We start from the raw sequence: 14,609 nt of genomic DNA, 5'->3' as shown, positions 1-14,609 counted from the left end.
ATCAGAAACATGTGTTGAGGGTTAAATGTAATGAAGACTCTAGTGCAGTTCCTGGGACAAAGCTGGCAATTTCATAAATACCGGTTTTCTCTCTCTGTCAACCATAGGCCATCACCAAGCTGTCAAGCTTACAAAATGCTCAAGCTATGCCTTCAGGGACCTCCTCTTCTCTCTCTTTCTAGCTCTTAATATCCATCGTGATAAGTGAGAGCAGCTTTCCCCAATCCTCCACTCACTGCCCCCACCGGAGCTGTGTTCACATTTCTCCTGAACTTTGTAGACTGAATTTTACCTCCTCCAAGGACATATGACCATATTCTCATCACTGTACTGGTATTACCAGTGGTGAGAGACAAATTATTTAGCAATATAAGTGCTGAGTGGGAACCTAGGATCACAGAATTCCAGACCCAGTTCCAACTATTGTCAAATAACTCTTTTTAAATAACTTATATGTTCAGGGTGCTTTGGTCACACTGCAAAGAGAAGTCAAAGAAATGGGCTCAGCGTGTCTGGTTCCAAGGAAGAAAGCATCTTGTGCTGGATATTTATTGCCAGGTGGAAGACAGTGTCCAAGGTGACTAGGAGCATTCCTTCCATACTGCTGGGCACAGCAGGGCAAATTAAAGACAGCTCAGTTCACAGAAAAAAAGGAATCTATTTCTTTTTGATTTGAGATTTTGTTATCTGATATTGATTTGAAAAACTTACAAATTCAAATAATAGGTCCTCGCCGGGCGCGGTGGCTCACGCCTGTAATCCCAGCACTTTGGGAGGCCAAGGCGGGTGGATCACGAGGTCAAGAGATCAAGACCATCCTGGTCAACATGGTGAAACCCTGTCTCTACTAAAAATACAGAAAATCAGCTGGGCATAGTGGTGCGTGCCTGTAATCCCAGCTACTCAGGAGGCTGAGGCAGGAGAATTGCCTGAACCCGGGAGGCAGAGGTTGCGGTGAGCCGAGATCACGCCATTGCACTCCAGCCTGGGTAACAAGAGCGAAACTCTGTCTCAAAAAAAAAAAAAAGAAAGAAAAATCATGGATATAAACAAAGACACAGCTACAAAGATGCTCATTAAAGTGCTGGAAGGACACCAGATCAAGTGGGTAAATTTGATGTAAGATAATGAAGCGCTGGTTGAGCAAAAATGGGAATCATGAACATTATATTTGTTGGGTACTTGTCAAACTTTTCACATGCATCATATAATTTAATACTCGTTAACTACCAGAAGGGTCATTAGAATGATGATCATCATTCCTATTATACAGATGATGAAACTGAGGCTTTGAAAGGTTAAGTAACTTACCCCAGATCATACAGCTGAAAGATAACCTGGACTTTAGGGTCTTTGGAGGTTTGAATCCCCTGGTGCTAACCAATATACACACTGCCTCCTAAGAATCCAGGGAATATTAGGGAATAATAAGCAGCTAGTAAAGTAGGATTAAATAGAATATTTAACATCATTTTCAAATGTCTGAAGCTTTTTTTTTTCTTTTGAGACAGAGTTTTGCTCTCATTACCCAGGCTGGAGTGCAATGGCACGATCTTGGCTCACCGCAACCTCTGCCTCCCGGGTTCAGGCAATTCTCCTGCCTCAGCCTCCTGAGTAGCTGGGATTACAGGCACGCGCCACCATGCCCAGCTAATTTTTTATTATTTTTTTTTTCAGTAGAGACAGGGTTTCACCATGTTGACCAGGATGGTCTCGATCTCTTGACCCCATGATCCACCCACCTCAGCCTCCCAAAATGCTGGGATTACACGCTTAAGCCACTGCGCCCAGCCCTGTCTGAAGTATTTTTAAGGTGAAAAACAAAGTGGTAAAATGTAACATATACAATAATCCCACTTTTGTAATAAAAAAGCAAAAAAAAAAAAAAAAACCCGTACTTATTGAGGAAAAAAAACAGATTAAGAGATACCAAAATATTGACTATGGTTTCCCTGGCTGGAAGGATTAGAATGAAATTTTGCCCTCATCTTTGTGCTTGTCTTAATATTTTCTAAATTTTATTAGTGCACTATGTATTTCTTTTTACAACAGAAAACAAGTCATTTAAGAAATTAAATGTCAATCAGTTCTCAGGCTGAAGCACTACAGTTTTGACCTGGTTGCCTAACATGCCTGCACTGGCATAAGCCTGTGGATGCCCCTCCGAAAGGATGCTCAGGGAAAATGTGGGGGAGACAGAATATGGTCTGGTCTGCAGAAGGTGGAGACAATGGATCACACAGAGCAACGTGGAAGGATGTTAAGCATACAGCCTCGTGAAAAAAAGGAGAAAATGGACAAACTATGACTTCTGTCCGTCTCTCCCCTAAGATAATATATATTTGGAAATAACAGATTCACGTAAAAAGATAGACACATTCACATACTGGAATGATATCTTTGGGGGAATTAACAGGAGTGGGGTGGGCAATGTATGGGAATAAATAAAATGCTTTGCATGGACCGAGGATGAGGATGATAATACTCCATGAACTGAGCAGTATGAGAATTGTAACCCCTGCACCAGAAACCAAAGAAAACAAAACAAATGCCGAAATGCTGCTCTTCTTCCATGCTGTTGAAACTCCAAATCGGTAACAGCCAGTATAAGGCAAAGGGAGGAAAGAGGGTACTGGATTCTTCCTCTTTGCACTCTGATGAGAATTGGAGCCATGACTAAGAGTGTAAGGAGGAGTCTATTGGAGGAGACTAAGAATCTAAAGCCACACCTTCAGGCGGCCTGACTCCAACAAGGGCTTCTATATATGTCAGTCTAGTGTTTTGCCATGTTGTCCTGCTGATAGTCACGGTTTCTGGCACTCAGAGGTGGTTTTCTTTTATAGATGAGGAGACCTTTCATCAGACAGCCTAATAGCAGGCCAGCCTTCTTTTCAGGAAAACCATGGACTTAACCCATTTTACAAATGGTCTAGTAGCTATCAACACCTTCACCCTCACGCATCAAGGACAGGCCAGCCCATGGACAACAGTCAATGGGGAAGACTTGTGTCTCTGGTGCAGCAAGGTTGAATCGGTCATAGTCCCTCATCTTTAGGTACTCAAGACCTGTAACCTGGTCCCTTCAGCACACACAAGAGGTGCCAACTGAATGCTGAGGAGATTAAAAATTAAGAGCCACGGTCTTGAGAGCTGGAAGAAATACTCCCATGTCCACACTTGGCTTGGAACCCCACACTCAAGACCTGTAACCTGCTCCCATCAGTACCCACAAGGGGTGGAGTCATCCACCTTCAAATGAAAATGGACCACGTGACCCTGAACAGTTAGCAACTCTGTGATGAATGTGACAAATGAAGAACTAGAGATCCTCTTCCTGTTTGCCGGCACCACATACATCTTCAGATTTTTGTATAAACCCTAGGGAAGGAAAGGGTCCTGTAAACATAACTGAGATTGAGTTTATTACAACCCAGGTGGTAGGCTCCAAGCCCAGTTAAAACTGATTTATCTCAAGAAACATGTCATTTCCTGCATCTGCATATTACAGAATAAATCCATGCTGACCACTCTGGGGGGCTCCATTGAGAATTGTAGGAGCTCTTGTACAGAGCAAATCGAGAATTAGAGCCAGCTGCTACTGAGAAAATGGCTATGACCTTGCTGGGGAAATGGGGAGCAAAAATCCTTAAAGCCCATGCCAAGTCTCTGAATACAGTGAACGTGAGAAGAATGAGTATAAAGAATCTTGCAGAATGTTTTAAAATCCCTCAGGACAAGGTTGAGGAAGCAAGGAGAGATGAATGCAGCCTCCATTTCTAAAGAGATTAATTTCTCTGCAAGTCCCAGAAAAACATCAAGAGAAAGAACTAAAAGGTGATCTTTTAAAGGTCCTTATACATCTGATTCTCAAGTTAAAAAAAAAAAAAAACGAAAACAATTTTAAAGCACAGAACTTTTTCCTAGAGGGAGGAACATTATTGCCTAAGTGTGTAGCATGGAAGCAACTCTCTGTCCCCAAACCTGGACGGGTGTCCTAAGGTTTTTAGCAATACTCTGAGGCAGGTATGGAGGAAGGCCAAACAGTAAACCGCCAGAAAGGAATAGGGATTCCTGGGGCTGAAATTCCTCCACTGGAAGAAGAGATGTTCAAGTCTTTGCTCGTCAAGTTACAAGAAGACAAGAAAACTTGATGGCTAGGATGGGACTTGAGTGTATCTGGTAAAGCTATTAGCACTGTTGAAGGGACCTCTGAGCAACTTTCAGCCCCTAGAGATGAATGCCACAGGACATGCTTTAAGCCATGTTGAAATGCCAGGAAAACAGTGGGCAGGATCTTGAGTATGACCTGAAAGTTTACAAAGAAGTTAAATCTTTTAACCTTAGAGGCTGCTGAAGGATGGGGACCAAAGGAAGAAGTGCAACCCATCAAGAGCAAGAGAGTCAGACATAAAGAGGGTAATGCCAGATTCACCTGTGCAGGCCTTGCTGGGGTGCTCAAGAGAGGATTCACCCCACTAGCTAAAGATCTCGCTGCTGCTTTTCAGGGATGGGCAGACCTCTGCCCATAGGCAAGCTACCAAAGAACATTTTGCTTTACAGGCCTCTGATGCGTGGCCTGGGACACAATCTGAGAATTCGTGACATGGAGGAGGAGGGGCCTACACTCATAGCAAGCGCACCACTGCCCGCAGAGTGCCACTGCAGGAGCTAAAGGTTTGGTAAAGGGCAAATGTGTCTGTACTTGCCTCCTTTCCAAGAGGTTGGGCATTTCATAGCGGTTATTTCAAGGACAAGAATTCATGGCTTATAATAGGAAAGCTGTCTGCTTTCTTATCATTATGATTGGGGATGTATCGAGGAACAATGGAGAGAAGAGCGAGAAGTGCCACCCTGGTGCAACAAGAGACCAGCGTGACTGGCATCCTTTCTCCCTCTCGGCCTAGCTCCTGGCACTCAGGAGAGAGCTGGGAGGAAAGAAAGGGGCAGCATATCACAGATCAAAAGTCCAGTTTGGAGAAACAGCAGTTCTGGGCCCGTATGTCACCCAGAGTGAAAGTGATGGTATTATCTACCTGAAGACATTTTTCAAGTCTGTTGTTTAAGAGGTCATGATTCTAGATGATAAAATCAGGCTTCCAATCATGGTTATGAAAACACTATCCTAGCTTTTTCCCCTTGTTATAAAAAAGTTGCCAGGAGAACCAGTAGAGCAAGGGAGATAGTAAAAGAAAATGATGCAGGCCAGGCGTGGTGGCTCACGCCTGTAATCCCAGCACTTTGGGAGGCCGAGGCGGGTGGATCACGAGGTCAAGAGATCGAGACCATCCTGGTCAACATGGTGAAACCCTGTCTCTACTAAAAATACAAAAAATTAGCTGGGCATGGTGGCGCGCACCTGTAGTCCCAGCTACGCAGGAGGCTGAGGCAGGAGAATTGCCTGAACCCAGGAGGCAGAGGTTGCGGTGAGCCGAGATCGTGCCATTGCACTCCAGCCTGGGTAACAAGAGCGAAACTCTGTCTCAAAAAAAAAAAAACAAACAAACAAAAAAAAAGAAAATGATGCAAGAGAAAAGGAAGAATAAAAGACAGTATTAAGTATTAAGGAGATAGAGGTGTGAGTGTCACGGGAGGTGAAGGGGGGAAAAAAAATGAAAGTCAATGCCCATCGCTGTGGCTGAGATTATAGTCTCTGTAGTTTAGCATCTCTGAGACCCATTGGCTTTAATTTTTCTAGAGTTTAACTGCTGAAATTAACCTCCTAACATACCTTTTGGGCACTGGCGTGGCATCAATCACATACTAACCGTAGAGTCAAACACACAGACAGGGCTGAAATTAAAGCTGGCTTTCTCTCCGTCTTACAATGTGTATTCGTTCACCACAAAGGCTTATGCACATAGAACAAGAATGATACTGAAACACTGCTTTGCTGTTTCACTTTGTTTTTTTTCAGACAGAGTTTTGCTCTGTCATCCAGGCTGGAGTGCAATGGCGGAATCTCGGCTCACTGCAGCCTCTGCCCCCGGAATTCCAGTGATTCTCCTGCCTCAGCCTTCTGGGCAGCTGGGATTACAGACATATGCCACCATGCCCAGCTAATTTTTGTATTTTTAGTAGAGACAGGGATTCACTATTGCGGCCAGGCTGGCCTCGAATTCCTGACCTCAGGTGATCCACCGGCCTCAGCCTCCCAAACTGCTGGGATTGCAGGCGTGAGCCACCGCACCCGGCCGCTGTTTCACTCTCTTTACTTGGATCTCCTCTCCCACTTTCTCTTCAAGCATGTTGGGTCATTTTGATTGCTGGTGAGCACACATGACCTGGGGAACCAGGACAAAGGACGCAGAGGCGGATCCTTTTCCTTGTGCCTTTTAAAACCACAGCTATTTCTATGCTCTAAGGCCAAAGAAGTTTTTAGGCATAAGTGGTTTTTCTTTCCTCATTTTTTTTAAAAGACAGCACAGTGGCAATTCAGTGATTAAAACTCATTGTCTGGATGACAGAGCTTGTGGCCCACTGTGTCCTGTCATTGTCATGGTTTCTGATTCAATTAGGGACGGCACACTGCGGGGGTGGGGGTTCTTCCTGGTTTCCAGGGACCTAAGACTTATTTTTATCACCCTGAACTTGGTTTTAAACAAAGGAAGCGTCCCAGGGCTAATCTTTAATGAAAATGGAGAGGCAAATAAAAAAGGCTGAAATAAATTCCAATGAAAGCAGCAAAAGAGTTAATTCAGAGAGGTTGGAAGGAGATAAAAATGAAAATGGAGCTTAAAAGAGGCAAGCATGGATTCAGTAAAAAGAAATCTTCAAAATTTAACAGTGATGAGATTAGCTACAACCATTTGGTTTTACATTTTATTAATTTTTTCCACTGCCTGAAGTGTAACTTTAAAAAGCAAAATGTTAAAGATGCCAGTGAGAAATCATTATTAAATTATATAGTTTGCAGGGACTAAGCAATGCTACTAAAACAGACTATAAAAGCCATTATATCGAAGCCCTTCTTCTTCCTCATTCTTCATATTTTCTAGAAGTATCTTTTTACTGAAAAGAATCCCACAGTGATACCAATCCAAATAGATTATTTTTAGGAACTCTTTATAAAAGCCGATCAACCTGGCCAGGCACCATGGCTCATGCCTGTAATCTCAGCACTTTGGGAGGCCAAGGTGGGCAGATCACAAAATCAGGAGTTCAAGACCAGCCTGGCCAACATAGTGAAACCCTGTCTCTACTACAATTACAAAAATCTAGCTGAGCATGGTGGCAGGCACCTATAATCTTAGTTAATTGGGAGGCTGAGGCAGGAAAATTGCTTGAAGCCAGGAGGGAGAGGTTACAGAGAGCTGAGATCCCACCACTGCACACCAGCCCAGGTGACAGTGTAAGATTCTGCCTCAAAACAAACAAGCAAGCAAAACAAAGAAAAAACACCTGTTCAACCTGGTTAGGCTTATGAAAAGTAATAGAGAGAGGTAGACTTGTTTTGAAATGAAGAATGATAGGTTTGGTCTTCAAAATCTAGGCATTCCATTACTGCTAAACTATAACCAAGTTACATTAACCCAGGATGGATATTCTGTTCCACATAGCTCAGCTCACATTGTTCAAATGAACGGTTTCAAAGGAGTATCTTACACCAGAACCAAGTTAGAAAAATGTGACATTGGTTGAGTTGGCTAAAAATGTAGTACAAAATTGACTGGTTTTTCATAATAACTGAGTTTTACATTCCCCCACTCCAAATTACTGTATACAGGTGATTTTTGTTACAAACCTATACTTTTCTCTGTCTTCTTCTTGCTGGGTAGCAAATACCTTCCACAGGAAATGGGCAATGATATTACTGCGGTTGTGAATGGTTACAGTTCGCTGATTGGCCAGAGATATATAGGTTTTCTCGATGGTCAAGGAATTCTTATCAAGCCTTATATTCATGTCTATGGCAGCTCCATAGAGAGATAAGAACACCTTTTCACCTAGGAATTAACAAAGCACAAACAAACTTCAAGATTTATTCTAGAATGACATTCCTAGGCTATCTTTTTTTCAAGCTGAAGTTAGGCCAAATAGCATAAGCATCAGGATTTCATTCTTTCCACTGAATCTCCATCAGTCCAGAGATGAGATATAATCAGAAAACTTAAATATTATGCTTGGTACAGTTATAGAAAAATCAAGCTATCTTGCTGGTCATTGTAAGAAATATATAAAATATGAATTGTTGTTGTGGGCACTCCAAAACTTTTTCTTCTTTGAAAATAGCTTTCGCTGGGCGCGGTGGCTCAAGCTTGTAATCCCAGCACTTTGGGAGGCTGAGGCAGGTGGATCATGAGGTCAAGAGATCGAGACCATCCTGGTCAACATGGTGAAACCCCGTCTCTACTAAAAATACAAAAAATTAGCTGGGCATGGTGGCGCGAGCCTGTAATCCCAGCTACTCAGGAGGCTGAGGCAGGAGAATTGCCTGAGCCCAGGAGGCGGAGGTTGCGGTGAGCCGAGATCGCGCCATTGCACTCCAGCCTGGGTAACAAGAGTGAAACTCCGTCTCAAAAAAAAAAAAAAAAAGAAAGAAAGAAAAAAAAAGAAAATAGCTTTCAATCCTACAGCCTGACCAGGAGGGCAATTGAGTTCTAGAATTTTACTCTATGCCTCATCTGTAGCTCATGCATGAGCCTGATTTGTGGTTCTTAAAATGCTTGTACCAAATAGACTTGAGAAGAGCTACTCAGCATGAGAATTTAAGTCCATTTCAGAATAGAGATCAGGAGGGAAAATTCAGTAACTTCAAAAATATAAAACTATCCCTAAACAGCAATTAAAACAAAACAAAACACACACACACACACACACACACACACACACACACACACGTGCACACGTGCACACACACCTCTGACATGCCTGGATAGTGGCTATATAAAAAGAAAACAAAAATAGACAAAAATCATATTTACATTTAAAGTTTTTTAAATATTAGGAACATCTTCATTCAATATGGCAATTTAAGCCCCTGACTTTATGCAGGATGCACCAATTACCTTGATTCTAAGTATACAAGTGAGTTTCAAGAAGACACAAACCTACAAACTATATTCGATTTGATCTCTGCAATGTCACAACAGGTGCATTATTCTGACATCACATAGAAAAAATAAATATTGAAATACTACAAATGCTTTGTTGATCTGTGTTGCTAAAGTTTTAACGCATCATTACTTGCATTTTATTTTTTGGCAGACATTTCTGCTCCATTCACTATTGTACGAGCCAGTCATTCAGGAAATCAACAACCCTTTATACATTTTAAATGTTATTTAGGCTCCATAACTTTGGATGCAGAAAAAACTTTCCTCAAAGAAAGAAAAAGTAAGAATCTAGGCATCTGACTCTAAAATTTTTATTTTAAAAAACTTATATAGTCAAAATTTCAAAACTAAAAATTGTAAAATATATTTCTCTCCTTCACCGAACTCCAGGTCTGCTTTTTAGAGGTAAGAACTGTCAGTATTTTCATGTACATCCTTTCCAATAAAAGATATGCACTCATGTCAACTTTTAAACTTTCTTTGAGTGAAATGTAACAATCTGGTAAGTGAAAACTCATTGCTACTTTAATTGGAATACTCTTAAATATGGATGGTGTTGAATACCTTTTCGTATGTTAATTGGCTTAAACCAAAGAGAAAACCCCTCCCCCAGATAAGCTAATACTCAAAGAGCTATGCCTTCAAGATGAGGATAAATTGGAAGTAGATTAGCCCTAGTTCGGAGTTGGATATCATGCTGGAATTGCCTATGTCTTGCAAATAACTTCAAACCTTGAATTTGATAATGATTGACTGGTTATACCCTGAGATACTTGGCATAAGAAACTCATTTCTTTTTGGATAAAGGTACTTGTGTTCAAAGTTTCAAATTTTCAACATTTTTTATAAAGCACATAACCAGAACATAATGATGCAATGCAGAGAAATAAAACTCCATGCGTTGGATCCAACAGATACAAGAAAAATGGAAATAGGCCCACAAACATTTCAGACACTAGGAATCATCAGATAGAAACTATGAACAAATTATACATAGTATATTTAAAGAAACAAATGGATTAGGTTGAAGCTATATGTAGAAAACAGAAAATCAATAAAATCTTTTAAAAATTTGAAAAGAGCCACACTCCAGGACTTATAGAAATGCAGCCAACAAACACACGAAAAAAAAGCTCAACAACACTGGTCATTAGAGAAATGCAAATCAAAACCACACCGAGATACCATCTCACGCCAGTTACAATGGCGATCATTAAAAACGTGGGAAACAACAGACCCTAGAGAGCATGTGGAGAAATAGGAACGCTTTTACACTATTGGTGAGAGTGTAAATTAGTTCAACCATTGTGGAAGATAGTGTGGCAACTCCTCAAGGATCTAGAACAATTCCATTAGTGGGTATATGTCCAAAGGATTATAAACCATTCTACTATAAAGACACATGCACACATATGTTTACTGCTGCACTATTCACAATAACAAACACTTGGAACCAATCCAAATGCCCATCAATTACAGACTGGATAAAGAAAATCTGGCACATAACACCCCATGGAATACTATGCATTCATAAAAAAGGATGAGTTCACGTCCTTTGCAGTGACATGGATGAAGCTGGAAACCACAATTCTCAGCAAACTAACACGAGAACAGAAAAGCAAACACCACATATTCTCACTTATTAGTGGGAGTTGAACAATGAGAACGCATGGACACAGGGAGGGAAACATCACCCACTGGGGCCTATCAGTGAGTAGGGATCTTGGGGAGGGATAGCATTAGGAGAAATTCCCAATGTAGATCACGGGTTTATAGGTGCGGCAACCCACCATGGCACATGTATACCTATGTAACAAACCTGCACATTCTGCACTTGTACCTTAGAACTTAAAGTATAATAATAATAATATTAATAATAATAATAATAATAATCCAAAGATGATGAGAAGGAATATATATATACACACATACACACGCAGACACACACACACGCGCACACACACTGCAGGGTTATTTATAATAGAAAATGGAAATCAGTGCAAATGTTCACTAATCACAAATGTCTAATTAAATTGTGGTATATAATGTGTTAGAGTATTATGTCGCTATTAAGACAATAATTATGAGGGCATGCTGACAATCTGGCTCATGCCAATTTTTTGCTAGAATTTAGTCATCTGGAAATTATGAATATATGAAGCAAAGTTTATGACATCATGCTAAGTGAAAAAATGGAAAACAAAAATAATATACAGGTTCCTGATTAAAACTATGTAAAAGTTACGTATGTCTATGCCCAAGATGAGAAGAGGTTTGCAGAAAAGTATTTTTTTCCTAATAGTTAAAAATCTATTTTTATAGTGTGTTTAAACACGATAAAAATATAAAAGACATTCTATCTGTTGTTGGAGTCAATTTCAAAGCATTTATTACACAATGACTGTTGTAAAATCTAGTCATAACAAAATAATAATGCTCAGGTGAAAATTCAGCATTTAATGTGGAATATAAAAATGGGCAGATTACCTCCTGATTGTTATATTTGCTTCAAAAGCATGTGCCAACAAATCCTAGGAAGAAAAGTGTATAGAACTCCTGAAAATTAGATTAAGGCCTTGATTTATGACAGAAATTTAAAATTGGCAATTTAGTTGTTACTATGTTTTCAGTGTAACTATTTAGTCACATTTTTAGAAATGAGTATCCCAAATTTAGGAATTTTATGAAAAACTTCCTACCTGGAATATCTCTCCTCATAGTAGTTTAATTTGTTCACTGAATTCTGCAGAATAAAAGCATTTTTCACGAAAAAGAAATAAATAGCATAAATTATAAACAACTCAAAATATATCTTTAATAAAATAATTTTATTACATTTTACGAAAAATTAGTGAAATGGATGGTAGTTCAGAAACTACAAAAGGCAATATGAAGAAATAAAAATATATGAGAAAATACAGCAGATAAGATACAAGGAAGATAAAGTGAGAAGGTCTAAAAGTATTCAATTGGAAACTCAAACGGAGAGGAAAGAGATAATGAAGCAATGACAGTATTTCAAAAGTGTTGGGAACCAGCCCAGCCCTGTACTTGGGTGCCCTGAGTCCCGGCGGTGAGGAGGGAGCTAGAAAAGAAGAAAGACAAAGACAGTAGAATTCAACCGCATGGGTCCAGAGCGCCAATGCACTCTCTGGCGCGGGGTGAACTGCATTGGCACTGAGCTCTGGGCTCCACAGGCTTTTATTAGTTGCATTATCTTGTTAATCTTGCAGGCTGTGGGGAGGCTGGTTAAGGAAGATGGGGGTTGGGGGAAGAGCAAGTGTCTGCAGCATTCAATAGCAAATGTGGTTCTTTTAAGAAGTGCTAGGCCGGGCGCGGTGGCTCAAGCCTGTAATCCCAGCACTTTGGGAGGCCGAGGCGGGTGGATCACGAGGTCGAGAGATCGAGACCATCCTGGTCAACATGGTGAAACCCCGTCTCTACTAAAAATACAAAAAATTAGGTGGGCATGGTGGCACGTGCCTGTAATCCCAGCTACTCAGGAGGCTGAGGCAGGAGAATTGCCTGAACCCAGGAGGCGGAGGTTGCGGTGAGCCGAGATCGCGCCATTGCACTCCAGCCTGGGTAACGAGAGCAAAAACTCCGTTTTTTAAAAAAAAAAAAAAAAAAAAAAAAAGTGCTAACTAAGGACACCAAGTTTTATCACCCATTGTCTATCCAGGTGCACCTGCAATGAGGCACAGCAGATAAGGCGCCATACTGTATGACAACACACAATGTATCAGGGGGCTTTTATCTCCGGAGCATTGTGGACACAGAGCAATTAGAATTACTCCATATTCTGAGAACACAGGCAGAGCCTGTGGCGTTCCAGCTATTTCTGACCTGCAAGGCTTTCCGGCTTCCCAAGCTCCCATCTGCAAAGACCCTCCTGAGTCTTGTGAGCAGAGGTTTACATTCCTTCCCAGAGTTCTTGCACAAGCCCTCTTTACGAGACCCTCAAGCAAACCCTATGCTGGGAAGAGATCGTGGGACCAAAGCAGTCTTTGCTGCCTTGCAACATACCATAGCATTCTACAGTTATAAAGCGCTCTCAGATCGTCTTCACCATAGGCCGCCTATTACTGATTGATTTCTGCTTTTACAGACCTTAAACAATTTTTATTTTACTGCACCACAGTTTGGAGTTTTCTTTAATTCAATATTTGATCCATGGCACAAATCGCAGGGTATAAAAAAGTAACACAGGTCTGTCCCTGGCGATATTTTCCTACAAAAAGATGATGGCTAAGAATTTTGTTTGGAATTCAAGATATCAGTACACAGTTCAAAAGGCCAGTGAAAGTCAAATGGGATAATTTTTTTTCTCGAAAATCAGACCTAAATATATTGCAGTGAAACTGAAGAAAATCAAAGACAAAGAAAAAATCCTAGGGCTGGGCGCGGTGGCTCAAGCCTGTAATCCCAGCACTTTGCAAGGCCGAGGCGGGTGGATCATGGGGTCAAGAGATCGAGACCATCCTGGTCAACATGGTGAAACCCCATCTCTACTAAAAAAAAAAAATACAAAAAATTAGATGGGCATGGTGGCACGTGCCTGTAATCCCAGCTACTCAGGAGGCTGAGGCAGAAGAACTGCCTGAACCCGGGAGGTGGAGGTTGCGGTGAGCCGAGGTTGCGGTGAGCCGAGATTGCACCATTGCACTCCAGCCTGGGTAACAAGAGCGAAACTCCGTCTCAAAAAAAAAAAAAAAAAGAAAAGAAAAAAGAAAAAATCCTGAAAGCAGCCAGAGAAAAATGGATTATTTTTAAAGGATTCACACTTGGAATTACACCTAACTTTTGAACTGAAACAATGGAAACTAAAAAAATAATGGAATGATATCTTCAATATGATGAAGGTGAAAACAATGTGATTCAAGAGTTCTACACACATTTTCCAGCTTTTTTTCTGTCTGCAAATATCTTTCATGTTCACTTTCTAAGGACATTTTCAATAGTTTTATTAGTATTGTTTTCTTTCAGTACTTCAACGATGCCATTTGACTGTCTTCCAGCTTCCACAATTTTAGCAGAAAATTTTGCCATCAGTATTCTTAGTGTTCCGGTTAAGGTAATATGTCTTTTTTCCTCTGGGCACTTTTATAATGTTCTCTTTGCTTTAGATTTCAGCAATTTAACCATCATTTGCCTAAGTTTGGTTTTCTTTGTACTTGTACTACCACAGGCTTGCTGAGTATTAGTTAATGAAGCCTCTGGATTAATGTCATGCATCATTTCTGGAAAATTCTCAGCCAGTATTGCTTAAAATTTTTACCCCATTATTCTTCCTCTACTTCTGAGACTCCAGTTACATGTATGTTGACCTTTTGACTGTGCCCCACTTGAGTTTTTCTTTCTGTTCTATTTTTTCCCCATTCTTTCCTATTTCTTTCTCTGCTTCCATTTGAGTATTTTCTATTGCTCTGTCTTCAGGTTCACTAATCCTATCTTTTGCTATATGCTGCTAAAGTCATACAATTAGTTCTTAATTTCCAATACTGTATTTTTCAGTATAACATTGTTATTAAAATCTGATAAAGATATGACAATGAC

At 40.7% G+C, this 14,609-nt stretch overlaps 1 protein-coding gene across 5 annotated transcripts in view; it reads right to left on the bottom strand.

Moving 5' to 3' along the window:
• Positions 1 to 14,609, bottom strand: part of HYDIN (HYDIN axonemal central pair apparatus protein) — a 444,836-nt gene that overhangs the window by 320,298 nt on the left and 109,929 nt on the right. For all 5 annotated transcript variants that reach the window (XM_074406071.1, XM_074406078.1, XM_074406094.1 and 2 more), the window contains one exon: positions 7,742 to 7,943. In XM_074406071.1, coding sequence (XP_074262172.1) covers positions 7,742 to 7,943 — 202 coding nt within the window. The remainder of the gene's footprint in view (positions 1 to 7,741; positions 7,944 to 14,609) is intronic.

The sequence above is a fragment of the Saimiri boliviensis genome, chromosome 1, assembly GCF_048565385.1.
Source record: "Saimiri boliviensis isolate mSaiBol1 chromosome 1, mSaiBol1.pri, whole genome shotgun sequence".
In the NCBI taxonomy this organism is placed as follows: domain Eukaryota; kingdom Metazoa; phylum Chordata; class Mammalia; order Primates; family Cebidae; genus Saimiri; species Saimiri boliviensis.
This window is presented reverse-complemented; position numbering and strand designations above follow the sequence as displayed.